Here is a 16,968-nt window from a genome sequence, read left to right as displayed (position 1 = left end):
CTTTAATATTTCTCCCCAGGTCTCTTAACTTAAATCTGAAGCTTCTTTTTTCTTCTTTATGCAGTATTATATTTAAAAGTTGATTGTCATAGATATAGCTGAAATAAAATTCATAATAGAAATACATCTTGCATGTGTTAGCTTATATCAAAGAGCGTTGCTTGATTTTTTCCTAACAAGTAGAAAAAAAGGCATTGCTTGGAATCTTAATTATGCTTATTATATATGTTATTAACTGTACTGTATATTTTATTCAATCCGTCGTGATGACACGTGTTTCAAAACAGGAATAAAGGGAGCTCACTTGGCTGCTCAAATACCACTTGTAGGAAGATTAATGCTGAAACTTATTCTGAACAACAATGACAAAGTGCAAAACTGAAGAACAGAAAGAAATTGAGAGAAAAGTATACTTTTTTAAATTTTCTCTTTGAATTTTTCTCTGCTATCATCTATTATCTCCTCCTTGTAACTCTAATTACAAGCTTATTTATAGACCTAAAATCCTAGAAATTGAACTGAATAAGAATTTATTCTAACTAGAAAATTAATTATGCCGACTTAATCTGGAAGTCTTTGGGTGCCTCTGAATGCAAGAAATCGTAGTTTAACTTTATTTTCAACACTTCTTGGTGGCTGTCGTTTCTTATTCATAAAAAATAGGTTCAAAGAATCTATGAACCAACAAGCCATACGTACATAAGCAAATTGAACAAAGTATACCAATTGGGAATCTTTTCAGCAAGGATCACAACTTTGGGAGATGGAAAGAGGATGTGGATTGTGATTTAGAGGAATTGATCTTCAAACGTCTCTTAGATATGCGTTCAAGATGCAGTTGCCAAGATGATCAAAAGATGATATTGGCAGAGAGAGGTAATCATGAAATCACAAGTAAGGGGCGCTTTGAACAATTTGGATTGTCCGTGGTTGATATAGACTTTCATGAAAGCGTCCTATTATGGCACATTGCCACTTGGTTTTGTCGCGGAGGCCATACTAAATCTCGTCTTGTTAAAATAAGAAGATTTTTAGCCATACACTCCAAGTAATTTGTCATGTTTTCCTATGAAACTTGCCTTTAACCATCATTGGCCATTAAACCAGGAGCTCTTTTTTTTTTTGGTTAATTTAAACCAGGAGCTCTTAGCTTGTGACAATAGAAAGCAATTTATTCCAGTGGTCCTCCTTTTTTGTATTAATGATCGTGATGAGAGCAAGTGTTTATTCTTTCTTAAGAATATCCTTTGATATTGATGATAAGAAGTAAAGTATTTGTACCAATTCATATTCTTGCAGCATCATTAATATACATGAAGCACCATTTTGTGGAACCAGGACTAAAAAATACACAAAATTCAAGTTGGTTGCACAAACTGTAAATTAGACGACTGGAACATCTCTTTCCATAATCTTCAACTACGTTTTAGCTGTGGAGGTATGAGTTGCATTTGTCTGCCTTCATTGCTTCATTTCTCTAAGTCTCTCTACTAAAGTTTGAAAGTTTTTTTTTTTTTTTTTTTTGCTTTTGATATTATAATATATTTGAAAGTTTGATACATATAGTTGAAATAAAATTTATAGTAGAAATAGCTGTTGCCATTGCATTTGTTAGAAAATATAGATTACAAAAAAAAAAAAATTATTTGTAAGCATCACCGAGCTTATAAAACAATTCTTGAGATCTTAATCACTCAGCTCTGTATAGGAGGTTCAAAAATGATTTAATATTAAATATTTCAAAGGATGATTTCGATTATGTATATGAATTTTAAGTCAATTCAATACTTTCCTCTTCATTTATGATTTTTTTTTCTTTGATATTTTATTATAGCTTTCATTTGCTTATTGTTTACTTGGGATTTTACCTTATTCAATTTGATTCATATGAATTGCTAACAAAAATGTTATAAATGCATAACTTGGTATTTTGTTCATGCATTATGTATAGTTCATATCTGTTTGATTGATTAATGTTTCTTTAAGTAAAGTTCATATCTGCCTTTTTTTTATAGTAAGTTCAAATCTGGCTTGTATTGAAGGAAAACAAGGATGAAACTGTATACTTTTTCTGGACATGTTATCGAATTGTGGAATCAATGGGAGCTTCGCATCATGATTTTGCTAAGTCTCTCGCTGCAAATTTTCCTCACCATCACTGGCAGTCGACGAAAGTATACCGCCGGAATCTGGTTCGGGACGTTTGTTTGGCTAGCATATTTGTCGGCGGATTGGTTGGCAACTATTACTTTGGGTATTCTTGCTCGTAGCCTAGGGGGTTCAGAATCCAAAGGTACCACTTCCAGCGCAACCTCCATCCCGGCATTTTGGGCACCGATGCTCCTTGTACACCTTGGTGGCCCTGACGCTATTACTGCCTACTCAATCGAGGACAACGAATTGTGGTCGAGGCACTTGCTTCAGCTATTAACCCAGCTTGTGGTGGCCTTTTATGCGTCGTTTAGGTCATGGTGGAGCAATGATCCGCTCATATATATAGTCATTCCAATCTTTGTTTCTGGAGTTATCAAATATGGAGAGAGAGTTTGGGTCCTTTGGTTAGCAAGCTCCAACAAGTTTAGGTATTCCCCAAACACAGAAAGTTTTTATCTGCTAGTGAAAGGCAATGATGAAATACCAGAGGCCAGATATATCCAAGAAGCTCATTCCTTGTTCCAAACTTTGAAGTTACAATTTGCTGATTACCCAGTTACATATGCTGCTCATCGGAAGAGCGACGCTTTGTTGAGGAGCAAGACAGGCCCTGAAGCATTCAAATTGGTAGAAATTGAGTTGGGGTTCGTGTTCGATTTACTTTTCACCAAGGTGATAACAACACTTCGTTGGCGACTACGCATCATTCTCCGCTGCATCAACTTTCTGTCCTCTGTTTCTGCATTAGTAGCATTCTCATCAATGACCAGAAACTCCCATACCTATACTAAAATTGATATTATTATATCGTACTTGTTGCTGATCGGAGCTATTGTTCTGGAGATTTACTCGGCCATTTTGATGCTTTTCTCTGATTGGGCTATGCTTTGGCTTAGCAAGCGAAGGGTTTGGTGGTCTCGACGTATTTGTTCTTCTCGGTTGCTATCGTTTCTTAGAAGTAACAGAAGGTGGAAAGCATCCACGGCACAGTCTGTTATAGAAGAACATCGAGTGAGTCTATGTAAATACATCTCAAAACTCTTTAGCACTGGCCACATTCAGAGCTGGGAGGATGTTGGTGATGATTTAAAGGAATTTATTTTCAAAAGTCTCTTGACTATGAGTTCAGAATGCAGTTTCCAAGATGATCCGATTACGATATTGGCAGCGAGAGGTGGCCTTGCACTCGAAAGTTATGATTGCGATAGAGAACTTGGCTGGTCTGTCGAAGAAAAAGACTTTCATGAAAGCTTCCTCATGTGGCACATGGCTGTTAATACTTGTTTCGAACAGGATTCTTCAATTCGTTGTAAAATAAGCATAACTTTATCTCGTTACATGATGTATCTATGGAAGGATTTGCCGTTTATGCTACCTAAACAGTTGGGAGAACCAAAGTATAAGCAAGCCGTTTCCGATGGATATGTGAAGGAAGGTGTTGGCAAGCTCATAGCTTCATTCAAGGGGCTGGAGAGACAGCATGGTTGGTCAGTTGAACGGAAATGGGAAATCATAAGTGACGTGTTGGTCGAGATGCTATTTCATGCTGCGAGTCGATGTGGATGGAAAGAGCATGCAAAAGCACTTAGTCAGGGAGGAGAGCTAATTACTTTTGTGGCCGTTCTAATGTCTCATCTTGGTCTCCATCGGCAGTGTATGTATTAGTAATATTTTAATGCTATCTAATTTATTAATTAATTCCACTAGCTCTTAATTTTCTTACTTTGTAATTCGGTCCAATTGCCACAAGAAAACTATATTCATAAATGATTTTATGTAATAACATGACTCTACAAATATACATTGATAGCTCCATAACTTTCATATGACATTAATTTAACTAGACGTAGTGAAAATACCAAAAAGTGTATATTTTTTAAGTGTTTCGTTTAATGAAAATTATATAATCAAATAAATAGAAAATATTTTCCCAGATAATCCAAAAATAAAATCGATCAAATTAATTAATAATATATATAGGTCTCAATGTGCCACAATCCTTGTATTTTTTAGGGTATTCTAATTGAATATTGCCATTAAACCCTATATTAAACGTGCACTAGCAAATACAACTGGACCTAGTGGTATTCTAATTGACCCATTTGGCCCCTTAAACTTAAATTATCATTTATTATTATTCCGGTGAAAAATAATTAAAAAATTTGTGTAAAAGTTTCAAGTAGTCATTAATGATATCCGGTTGAACGGTTAATTAATTTCATTTAATCAAAGAAGTGAGTATCGTAATTTTTTAATCATTAATTTTTATATCAAAATCATCTCAACTAAAAAATTAAACTAAAATTCTAATATATAATTTATATTATTTTCTAATTCTTTTTTTTAGTTTAATATATAATTTACATTATTCTTTATTTTTTTTAGTTTACAAACCTAGTTCAAAGATATATTATATCTTAAGGAAAAAAAGAAGAAGAAAAGAACAGGAATTAATGTTAAAAAATTCGTTAACAGCAGGATTAATTATTTATTAGAGTATTAGACAAAAACCCTTCAAAGAACCACATGGATTCAACAATTTTTCAGTCACCATTTTTCTCTGTAATTTCAAGAAGTCTTCATGGGTTGTTTTTTTTAAAGTGTTTTTTTAAAAAAATATATTAAAATTTGATTTTATAAAAGGATGGAAGGGGAAGAGGATGCTATAGAATATAAGCAACTCCTTGCACTCATTGAAGCCCAAAATAATCCTAATTACAGAGAGGCCTGTTTTGTGCGCCTTTTTATAAGCAAATCACAGCATTAATATCCCATATGTAACAGACACAGTAAACCATCAAGAACACATGTAGATAGAAGCTAAAAAAACAACAGTCACAAAAGGATATGATTTTCGGTCAGAATATTTATTTTTTTATGAGGTTTACAGGTAAAAATACCTTTACTAGGAAACAAGTCAGAATCTGAAAGCACTTAAAAAATTATTATAAAATCTAAAATAAAATAATAAATCCAAAATAAATCAAGAAAAATAACATAATTGACATGAACAACATTTTCTAGACCTAATTTGAGGGCATCCACCGGTTCGATGGATGACAAGGTTATTCTATTTAAGCAAATAACATGTAGAATCTCCTATAAAAAATTAAATATGACTCAACAGTTGATCTTCTGATGTTGACTTTTTAAGCTGCTAGTATTCTAGGGCAACACACAACAATACTTTATGTTTGGCCATCCATATATAGTTTGTTTGTGGCAAATCCTATTCTGAATGCTTATAATCTTAAGCTTCAACAAGCCCGACTCATGTATCACCTTCTCAGCTTCTCATATGAATTTTTTGAAACCTGCCGATAGAATATTGTTCAGCAACAGGAAAGAAGCCATGAGAAATATTCAGAAGTAAAAACAATTACGAAATACATTTGAACAATACTTTATTGGAGGATGGTGAATAGTGAGGAGAGCCTGCAAGATGAGCTGGAGAAATTGGAACAGATTTTGCTGGTGGGGGAGCAGAAAGAATTGGCCTTATAATTGGTGAGTAGGAATATGGTGGCATTGGTGAATGCAGGCATAGGAGATACTGGACTTTAATGATAGGAAGAAACATGTGATGTCATTCCAGCTCCAAGTGATCTTGATGGCGATCTTCACCAAGAAATCATATTGATTGTAATTTGATTTTTTCAATAGTAGAAAGGCAAAGTGGCTAGTCATTTTTGAGCTAATAAAGTTTAAGTTGAATGAATACTTACACAGGAAGGAAAGTAGACATTACTTGTTATGAACATCTACATTCACATCAATTTCATCCAATATTTATTCCTGCAAAATTAGACATGTAAAAGCAGAGATGATCAAGATGTTAACCAGAATCTATAATATAAGAAGCTACAACCCAACTGTTCTCTACGATCCAACTGATTATTTTCTGAAAGAAGTTAGGCTTTTATACTGATTTGAAGTTTTCAACTAGCAAATCAGTATAAAATAGAAGATGTTTGCCTAAAGCTAGTTTGAAGGTTTCTAGGGTAATGTCTACTTTCCATCCTAAACATATATTGCCCTCTGCTTAAATTGTGCCATGTTGCTGGCTAAGGTTTGTATGGTAGAACTTCGCAGGTATGCTTCTATTTATTTCAATAAATAACTTTTGTGAACCAGCAACACGAAACAATAGCAGATAACTCAAACAAAGTTTGAAATGAAGTATAAGAGCGCAACCGCTGCAATCCTTGAAGGGGGGGGGGGGGGGGGGGGGACAACAACGCATAAGATGCTAAAAATGGACCCATCAGCACATACGTATTCACAACCAGAAGTAGAACTACAAAGCCAATCCAAACAACAAAGACTAATAGAAAGACTTAAGAAACAAAACCAAGAAAAGCAAACACAGAAAAGAGAAGGATGTACAATTTGGGTATGAAAAAATTAGCATGATGGGAAGAAGGTGATGAGGGCAATAGCCATAGCTATAGCAAACGTGGCAGCACACAAAAAAATCAAGTTCATAAAGAGACAAGGATGTACTGCACAGGGTAAAAAGAGAAGGATGTACTGAAAATAAGTCATCACCAACCTGTGCACATTAAGGCCATACAGAGACAATTCCATACTGTGAAGATGGAATGGCCAGCCCATAAAAAAAAGCTAGAGACCCCATATTGAGACAATTCCACTCTCTCCAACACGATCAACATCCCCCACAACTTGCCAACTTGATAGCGTCTTTCATGGGTAATCCTTTCAATATGGCCATCAAGCAAAGACTCTCATACTAATCAGAGCCAAAATCTATCAAGACTAGCAATGAAGCAATAAACAGTAGCAAGCCAAAAAGGGTACAGAAAAAGAAAGAGAAGAAAGGCTTATACCAAGTCCCAAAATAGTGAACCAAACAGAAGCAGCTGCGCAACAGGAAAACCGCTCAGCTCCTAGTAATTGTGGTTCGTAATGTAATGTAATACGACACCATACGTTGCAGAGAAAACTAACTGCTTCACGTCTGGACAACTCTCAAGTGCTCATTAAAAGAGGAAGCATTCTGTTCCATTTGTATCATCAGAAGTTCTCACATGTTAAAAGAAATCCGCCTTCTCTTTTCCTCGGTTCGTTTTGTTTTCTTCTTCTGCAGGTGGCAGATGTGGCGGTTGGGTCTCAGTCCAGATCTTCTACATGGGGTTGAATTAGAGAAGGAGAGTCGGTTGATGAGGAAGAGGACGCCGTCTGTGGGGGAGGAGCTGGAGGAAGAAGGCGGACAGATCTGGGTCTGTGGGCGCCGATGTGTTTGGGCTGCTCTGGGGTTGGTTTCGGTGGAGGCCGGGGGGGGGGGGGGGGGCAACCTTATTGTGAAACCTGAAAAAATTAAAAAATTAAATGTTAAAAATAAAAATATTTCGACTGAAACTGAAATTTACAAGAAATCTTATAACATATATTCCTACTTTTCATTAAAATTTTAGGGCAATTTGAAAAGATATTTTAAAAAATGCTAATAATAGGATAGTAAATAACATAAAATTTATCATTAGCAATTTTATAAATATCTGATGAGGGGGCAAAGTCTAGCAATTTATTCTCTCTTCTTTTGATGTCAAAAATAGAGGTAACAGAAGGATAAAACAGAGAGAAAAGAAAATAAATAAGAAAGAAGAATGCATGAAACAAAAAATTACTTGAGAAAAAGAGTAGAAACTGTGTAGAATCAAGTATCTAATGCATTGTTATTAGATTTTTTGAATTAGGGTTCTTAAGAGAAAATTTAAAGAAAAATATGAAATTATTAAAATTGATATATTATGATACGATAGGTTGATAATGATGCAAAAATAATAAAGAATAAAAGATAAAAGATTAGGTCTTATAAAAAACAACAATACCAGTCACATTTGAAATAAAAGGGGATGAACGTGGAATGTAATAAAACTTGTATAATTGTGTGTGATTGTGGTGTGTTAATGCATAAATAATTAAGTTATATATAGGGATATAATAATATGTGGAAAAGTTAAGTAAATAAATGGTTAATGTCAATGCATGCTAATATGTATAGGTAGATAATTTAATGTATTACAATGCAAATTATTAGAAAGAGTATTAAATTATATATTCATGAACAAGTTGGTTAATTATGAAGATATAAGAAATGGTGTGAGGATTTATTTGAATGATCATATGACATGGTTATTTTGCCATACTTGGTAAAATCAAATGTAAAAAAGAAAAGAAAAATTAAGGAGTTATGAAAAAGAAAAAATTGAAATATGAAAGTGTAAATCAACGAGGATTGAAGATATTTATTACTAATAATAAAAGATGTATTTTTAAAGGAAATTAAGTTAGAAAAATATGTATTTTTGATAAGAAATATTAATGGAAGAATTAATTAATATAAATGAAAATTAATGTTGAGAAGAGAATTAGCAGCTTCGATCAGAGAAACATAATGCTTATATGTCATCAACTTTGGACATGTTGTCAATGTTTTCAGATTTATCTTAAATATAAAGATGTTTTATCAGCAGCATACACTTAACTGAGAAGAATGCTATGAAAAATGCTGGCATCTAAAAATGCTATGCCAGCTCATCTTTCTGGCGGAGAGGTTGGGTAATTTGTCATTTTTCTGGCGGCTGGCCCCCCTTCTCAGTTAATTGAAAAATGCTATGAATTTTATTTTATTTCTTAACAAAAAAAACAAGGAAAATAATATGATCAGATGAGATTTGTGGATAATAAAATAAATAAATAAATAGAGACAGTATGGAATAATAATAATAATAATAATAATAATAATAATAATAATAATAATAAATTAAGGAATGAAGAGGTTTGAAAGTATTTAAGTGAAGAAAGAAAGTAGAAAGAAAACTGAAGACAGCAAACACTTGTATATTGTATTTTATTTAACTGAGAAGAATTGATTGCTTACGGATCATTGCAATCTTTACAAATATACAGCAAACCAAAATTGCTAATAATCATGCTATAATTCGCTAACAAAATCATGTTATAATCTGCTAACAAACTAACAAACTCCAATTGTTCATTTTAGAAACTCAAACCTGTTTACTATAAACAAATCAGCTAGTTGACCTTCAAACTTATAATAAATCAAAATAATATCATTGTTTTTCTACACCTCATATAAGAAATAGAGTTTGATGTTTAAATGTTTGGTTTTTTTATGAAATACTAGATTGTCAGAAATTGCTATGGTTGTTTGATTATCCATTAAAATCTCTATTATATCTTTCTTCTCTATGTGTAAATTACATAGAATTTTCTGAAACCATAATGCTTGATTCACTGTTATTGTTGCTATAATGAATTCTGTTTTTATAGTGATTGTGCAATAACATCTTGCTTTTTAGATGACAATGAAAATAATATATATGATCAGATGAGATTTGTGGGTAATAAAATAAATAAATAAATAAATAGAGACAGTATGGAATAATAATAATAAATTAAATTAAGGAATGAAGAGGTTAAATACCTTTAAATATGCACGCTGAAAAAACTGTGATCGTAATATCTTAAATGTCACATCTCACTGTTGAATGCCATAGCCATCAATTACAATACTAGGAATGTGTTTAATGTGAGGCCACTCCTTTCCCCCCCTTATTATTATTCTTCGACTCAGCTCTTTACTGCAATCAATGATTCTTAATTCCCGCAAAGAGGGAAGGTAGGGTATCATCCCTTGGGATTCAGATTGAGATAGACACTTTAATTCCCGGCAGTTACTGATATCTAATTTCTGAAGAGAATGCATCCCCTGATCAGGCAGTGGCAAAGACTTCAATCTTTCGCATCCATTGATCGATAGCCGTTGAAGAGAAGAGAGATTTTGCAGCCCTACTTTTGGAAGAGATTCCATATCCCCAACTGAACCAATATCTAGATTCTTCAATTTGGAGAGAGGATGGATAAAAGAAGAAGAAGAAGAAGAGACTGGTGATTTCATCTTCATTGTCTGTTGTAACGGCATTGAACTAGTTTCCTTCAAATAAAGACTTTCATCAAGAGTTGGAAACAACGGCATTGAAGTCAGATTTGGACACTTATAAATGCTCAAGGAAGAAAGACGTGGAAAAGAAAGCATTATCAACTCTTCTTCTATTGTTGACTCATCACTATCATCATTCATCTCATCTCTACTCTTCTTCCACCATCCCTTCAGCCTACCACAACTCTTGATCATAAGTTTCTTTAAAGATGGGAAAAACATTGACACTCCTTTTCCTCCAACCCCCTCACTATCTATGTACTCCAATCTTTCCATATCTTCAATCAACAATACCTCAAGAGAAAGGATTCCATCTAAGGGAGGGATATGCTCAAGTCTTCTACACATTTCTAGACGAATCCTTACAACATTTGAAAACCAACTTGGAAACCTCACACCTCTATAGTCTAACAATCTCAATTCCGGGCAGTTACTGATATCTAATTTCTGAAGAGAATGCATCCCCTGATCAGGCAGTGGTAGAGAATTCAATCTTCCGCATCCTCTGATCGATAGCTGTTGAAGAGAAGAGAGATTTTGCAGCCCTACTTCTGGAAGAGATTCCATATCCCCAACTGAATCAATATCTAGATTCTTCAATTTGGAGAGAGGATGCATAAAAGAAGAAGAAGAAGAAGAAGAGACTGGTGATTTCATCTTCATTGTCTGTTGTAATGGCATTGAACTGGTTTCCTTCAAATAAAGACTTTCATTGAGAGTTGGAAACAGCGGCATTGAAGTCAGATTTGGACACTTATAAATGCTCAAGGAAGAAAGACGTGGAAAATAAAGCATTATCAACTCTTCTTCTATTGTTGACTCATCACTATCATCATTCATCTCATCTTTGCTCTTCTTCCACCATCCCTTCAGTCTACCACAACTCTTGATCACAAGTTTCTTTAAAGATGGGAAAAACATTGACACTCCTTTCCCTCCAACCCCCTCACTATCTATGTACTCCAATCTTTCCATATCTTCAATCAACAATACCTCAAGAGAAAGGATTCCATCTAAGGGAGGGATATGCTCAAGTCTTCTACACTTTTCTAGACGAATCCTTACAAGATTTGAGAGATGTGAAAGCGAACTTAGAAAGCTCACACCTCCATGCTCTATCAATCTCAACTCTTGAAGATTCGAGTTTGGCTGGAGGCTTAGCAACATTTTATCATACAAATAAGTATCTGAATCACTACCATCATCCCACTCCCACTCTATGGTCAATTCATTTAGCCCACTGAACTCATCCAATCCACCAATATTTTTGGACATATGACTACTATTTTTTGCAACCACAAAATACGACAAAGTTTGTAGATAAGTTAATTTCCCAATCCCAAGAGGCATGTACTCCAAACTTCGACATAAACCAAGATCAAGATGCCTCAGATTAATAAGTTTATTGATATCTCTCGGTAGTTTTTTAAGGTTCTTACATCTATTGAGCTTGAGCACTTGCAAATTTATCAGATTGGTGATAGAATAAGGAAGTGCCTCCATGTGATTATTAGAAAGATCAAGATATCTAAGGTGCTTGAGCTTTTCAATGAGAGGCGACACTTTCCTAATTGTTAAATTAGGCAAAACAAGCACTCGTAAACGCCTAAAGTCTCGACAAATTGACTCCCATGTTCCCTCATCCCATTTGACACTTTGCAATATAAGTGTTCTTAGACGTTTTGCACGAGGCAACGGAATTTGAATATGTGGTGGAAAATTCAAATCCTCGTCAAGTGACACGTGCCGAGTCGAATCACTAATCCTATTTCTTCCACCATCCACTTTAGTGCTTTCAAAAGCACCAACTTTAGCTGCAACATCATACATACGACTATTCATTTTGCAACTTATTATGTTACCCAAATCATCCCTTTTCACTTCACGAAAGAATGACCTCCTAAATAAATCCTCGAAGCACCTAAGACCAGCAGTTTCAAGACACCTATCACCTGAATTTGAAGAGCTAATGAACCCTTGTGCAATCCAAAGTTGAATCAATGATCTCACATCTACCTCATGGTTTTTTGGAAATAAGCTACAGTAGGCAAAACAATGCTTCATATACGATGGAAGAGCACCATAGCTTAACTCAAGGGTCTGTATGATGTTATAATCTCTAATTCTATATGGAAGTTCATTTAATATAAAGGATAACCACTGGGCTCTATCTTTCAAAGACAATAACCTCGCGATTGCCTTTATGACCAAAGGAACTCCACGACACCTACCCACGATCTCTTCTCTAATCTTTTCATCTACATGCTCCGACTCCTGACCTTGACAAAATGCCATTCTTCTAAAAAGATCCCATGACTCATCTACTGATAGACCTTCTAAAACATGCGGTGCTATTGTGAGTTTTGCAATTGCATGAGAACGTGTAGTTACCACTATCTTTTTACATACTAACAACTCCATCAAACTATTCCATTTTTTAGCATTTAGACCATCCTCACCATCCCTCACGTCATCTAATACAAGAAGAAAAAATTTTCGTCCAAATTTATTTTTAATTTCATTTTTCAGAATCTCTAACTGATCAGAATCACTTTCTACAACCCCTTTGAGAATCTTTCTAACATCTAAGCCACCTGACACACTTACCCAGCGTTTCACACCAAAGTGCCTATCAACTTGCTCATCATTGAAAACATGTTGAGCTAGTGTGGTCTTCCCCAACCCAGCTGTTCCAACTATGGAGATGGCACGACTGTAGTATGATAAATCATTGGAATCCAGCAGAAAACGTTTTACTGCCGCTATGTCACTTTCTCTCCCAACTAGAACTTCAGGTTCAGGGGAGGTAGTTTGCTCCCTGACAGTAGTCAAAGAAGCTCTCTCCTCATCACGAACATCAAAGTTAAATCCACGACTCTCAGTTTCAAAGCCATGTAGTCTCTCCCTAAGTGCTTTAACTTTATGACCCATTCGTAAACCATACACAAATTTGTTTGATCTTGAGAAGAAAGCACATACCTCCCTCGAAACTCCATTACCAGACATCAACTGTTTTCGCAGAACTTGTGTTGAAAAATTGTCCAGCACATCCTCCACATCAAATACAGCTTCTTGCAGCTTCTTGAGCCACTCTTCGATTTCATGATTCTGTTTCCGAGGCTCAGCATCTGGAACCATAGCCTTAATCTTGGTCACAGTGTCAGTGAGCTTCCTTAATTGATCTTTGAGCCCCCACCACAGTGCAACGTCCTCAGCAGCTAGGGTACCTAGTTTCTTTATTATTTCCTCCGCATTACTAAAGAGCACACCTTCAGCCATTTTTTCTTCCTAGGTTCCAAACGGAGTGGGTTGATATGGAGGGAAACACAAAAAAGGAATGGAAGAAATTAAAAGGAAAAGAGTGACTAGATGGTGGTCGTGGTGTTTACTTGGTTCGAGTGGTGATGATTGGTTGGAATGCTTTAAGAAGGTTTATGTTGCTATGAAGAGCAAGTGGAAAACCGCAAGCCTCAGGGCTTTATTTATAGATAACAAGATTACAAAATCTTCCACACACTCAAAGCTATTAGAGATTCTGCATGTACTCTCATGATCTCGAGATCCTTTAACCAATCTGCACTCAACCAGCAAGAATTTCTTTTCCTTGCTTTCAAAAATCAATCACACGGAAATCTTTATGCCTTGCTTCATTCTAAAGATCACACCAATAGACTTAAAAATGATTGCAAGGTATTTAAAATATAACTTAGCCTTACTAAAAAGGGAAAGACAAACCTACGTGATGTTGCAAATTATTTTTTGAACGAAATGTATGATATGATTAGGTTGCGATTGCCTTTAGTCTTTGGGCATGCCTTCAGTAATGAAAAAAAGTTTACTTCCCAAAGAGATGCTGATGCTTTCCTTTACATAGACGTATGACCAAAGCTAGAAGAGGGCCTACATGCACTCTCTTAATCTCCAAATCCCTTAACTGGTATTCACTCAAGCATTGGTTCTTTTGCTTTGCTTTAATAAATTAATCGGACCAGAAACTTTGTCCCTCAAAATTTATTCAAAAAATGACACCATTCCAGGGTTATAGCTAAATATGCTGATGAAGGAAAGATGAGTGCAATCAATGCTTCATGCAGCAAAGCCATAATCCAGCCAAATAAACTTGTTAAAATGAAATTTTCAGTTACGTGGAAACAATAATGGATGATGGCTTCCCTTTTTCAAGGGCTTTTGCGTTCTTGGGATTCTACAGTATCGGTCACTGAAACCAATCAGGAAAAGCAAATGCCTTTAATGGAGGGTATGCCCCTAGCTAGTAGCAGTGAATGTGGGCCACAAAATGCTTCCTGATGCTTTATTTATAGATTAAGGAAATTCCAAACAATCCCAAACACTCAAAGCTATCGAAAATACCAAATTAATCTCTTCATTTGTCTACAGTCAGCTAGGAGTTCCTTTCTTTGCTTTAAAAAAACAATCATTACAAGAATCTTAGTTTGTTCTAGAGAAGTTCTAACCTACACATCATTTAATGCACTGTTCTGAAATCATGAAGCCGTAACTAGAAACAAGTTCAAAAGCAACATATTAAAGGTGTTGTTACCCTTGGTAGTTAAGAAGTTTAATGATTCCTTGAGCAGATCATGAGAGGCTCTCACAAGCTCACAACGAATGATGCCCAAACCAACATTAATGATTCCTTGAAAAAGGCAATCATTCTTATGTTGTTCAGTATGATGCATGTTTAATCTTAAGAGTAACCACATCAAAATCTCACTGCTGTTCAAAGAGATTATTGTCTTCAGGGGTTGTGTTATGTTGGAAGTGGCTTTAATGTATTTTTTTAGTCATATTTCTACAGTTTAAGGTTGTTTGCCTTTTGGCAATGGAAAAAAATGTTGGCCTTTTAATTTTGGACACGATCGCAATCATTTAGTCCATCCACCCTAATTTGCATGGAAAGTTAACTAGAATCCAACTCCATATGAAATATCATTATTAAGACACGCTTTCTCTTGCTGCAGTTTTCTAAGCAATCAGAAAAGAGAACAACAAATCCTGAATTCCTAACACTATTACGACACATTTGCTTTCTGTAGTCATTTGCTTGCACAACCAGTAAATTAGTTCACCAGAACTGCTATTTCCATAATCTTCAGTTATCTTTCGGCTGTTTAGGTTTGAGTTGCATGTTAATTTCTGCCTTTTTTTTTCTTCATATCTCTTGATCATGTCTCTCTACGTAAGTTCGAAAGTTTTTTTTTTCTTTTGCTTTTGATTTTATAATATACCAGAAATCATGCTATGAATGCATCATTCAGTGTACTGTTCTTGCATTATGTGATTACTACGTGTCTAGTATTCTGTTCAATCGATTAATGTCTCTTTAAGTAAAGTTCATATCTGGCTTGTATTGAAGGATAAAAAAGATGAATTGGTATAGTTTTTATCAATGTGTTATCCAATTGTGGAACGAATGGGAGCTTCGCGCAATGATTTTGCTAGGTCTCTCCCTGCAAATTTTCCTCATTGTCACTGGTCATCAACGAAAGTATACAGCCGGAATCTGGTTCGGGATGTTTGTTTGGCTAGCATATTTGTCTGCAGATTGGTTGGTAACTGTTACATTGGGTAGTCTTGCTCGTAGCCAAGGGGGTTCAGAATCCAAAGGCACAACTTCAAATGCAAGCTTCATCCCGGCATTTTGGGCACCGATGCTCCTTGTACACCTTGGTGGTCCTGACACTATTACTTCCTATTCAGTAGAGGACAACGAAATGTGGTCAAGGCACTTGCTACAACTATTAACCCAACTTGCGGTGGCCTTTTATGCATCGTTTAGGTCATGGTGGAGCAAGGATCCGCTCATATATGTAGTCATTCCCATCTTTGTTTCTGGAGTTATCAAATATGGAGAGAGGGTTTTGGTCCTCTGTTTAGCAAGCTCCGACCAGTTTAGGGACTCTGTAAACAAAGAAAGAGTGGCTCTACAAGGGCAAATTGTTTTAAAAACTAGATTGCATTTTTTTTGTATATGTGAACATTTTCAACTCAAAATACAAAAAACTGTATTTCTTAAAGGGTTTTTCATCAATGAAAATGACAAAATCAAATTGAGGAACAATATTTGCTCAAAACATGATGATTGAGGGATAAAATTCACAAAATTAATTGTAGACCTCAATCCGTCGTATCCGTAATAATTCTTGCCATTAACACAAAAATAATTACAAATTGTGTGTAAAAAATTCAACCAGACATTAATGATTCGCAGTTTAACTTTCTATCGTTGATATCTGCTTGAACATTTTCAAACCTGTTTGCAACAGCAGAATGTAATGAGTTGAACGAATTTTCTTACTTCTGCATCAACTGAATCGATATTTGTCATAGAAAGATAGGGTATATACAATTTCTCCAGCTTTTAGTTGAAGCCAAAATATTTTGGCCTTAGCAATAAGCCATTTCAATTACAATAAGAAAATAATCTGTTCTTCCAAAATCAAGGCTGCAAATTAAAAAAAAAAAAAAGAGCCTTCTCTAGAGCCCACTTAAACGAACAAACAAAACTGGCGAAGGCGACCTGAACGGAGGGTGCGAGCATAAAGTAAGGACAAGAATATGAATGTGTGATCGACCAATGTAGTAAAGCTGCAGCCATCATCTAGTTAATGAAAAAAAACAGTGTATTCTTTTTCCTTTTGCATTTATTTATTTGGTAATATAATTTCTGTAAATAAAAATTTACTCTTACATGGTTGTGATTGTTATGTTATTATATATACAAAAGGTTAATTTTTTCGGTACAGCACATGTATGTTTTAAACTATATATCCCAGAGGGCATTCTTTTGAAGATTTTCTCACACC

General features: G+C 35.0%; 2 protein-coding genes and 1 long non-coding RNA gene across 4 annotated transcripts; 1 reads left to right on the top strand and 2 right to left on the bottom strand.

Annotated features, from left to right (window-relative positions):
- The first annotated feature begins 2,052 nt into the window (after window positions 1-2,052).
- LOC133689517 (uncharacterized) lies at window positions 2,053-3,819 on the top strand. Its single transcript, XM_062109376.1, has one exon. It carries the CDS (start codon window positions 2,053-2,055, stop codon window positions 3,817-3,819), a length of 1,767 nt encoding a protein of 588 aa, XP_061965360.1.
- Window positions 3,820-5,081: 1,262 nt separating this feature from the next.
- Window positions 5,082-7,458, bottom strand: LOC133689261 (uncharacterized). 2 transcript variants are annotated; one of them, XR_009841285.1, is made up of 4 exons: window positions 7,002-7,458; window positions 6,707-6,904; window positions 5,880-5,949; window positions 5,082-5,468 (listed from the first exon to the last, which is right to left on the bottom strand). It is a non-coding gene; the product is annotated as an uncharacterized LOC133689261 (long non-coding RNA). The 2 variants fall into 2 exon arrangements; XR_009841284.1 differs by having other exon boundaries at window positions 6,707-7,458.
- Window positions 7,459-9,622: 2,164 nt separating this feature from the next.
- Window positions 9,623-13,578, bottom strand: LOC133689292 (putative disease resistance protein RGA3). Its single transcript, XM_062109104.1, has one exon. It carries the CDS (start codon window positions 13,418-13,420, stop codon window positions 9,680-9,682), a length of 3,741 nt encoding a protein of 1,246 aa, XP_061965088.1. The 5' UTR covers window positions 13,421-13,578; the 3' UTR covers window positions 9,623-9,679.
- Between the last annotated feature and the right edge of the window lie 3,390 nt (window positions 13,579-16,968).

The sequence above is a fragment of the Populus nigra genome, chromosome 3 (genome assembly GCF_951802175.1).
Source record: "Populus nigra chromosome 3, ddPopNigr1.1, whole genome shotgun sequence".
NCBI lineage: Eukaryota > Viridiplantae > Streptophyta > Magnoliopsida > Malpighiales > Salicaceae > Populus > Populus nigra.
Note: the sequence above shows the minus strand (reverse complement) of the source record. Positions and strands in the feature narration are given on the sequence as shown.

Excerpts from the sequence above, each read along its gene's own strand:
- LOC133689292 (XM_062109104.1), bottom strand. The coding sequence starts at position 13,420 with ATGGCTGAAGGTGTGCTCTTTAGTAATGCGGAGGAAATAATAAAGAAA.
- LOC133689517 (XM_062109376.1), top strand. The coding sequence starts at position 2,053 with ATGAAACTGTATACTTTTTCTGGACATGTTATCGAATTGTGGAATCAA.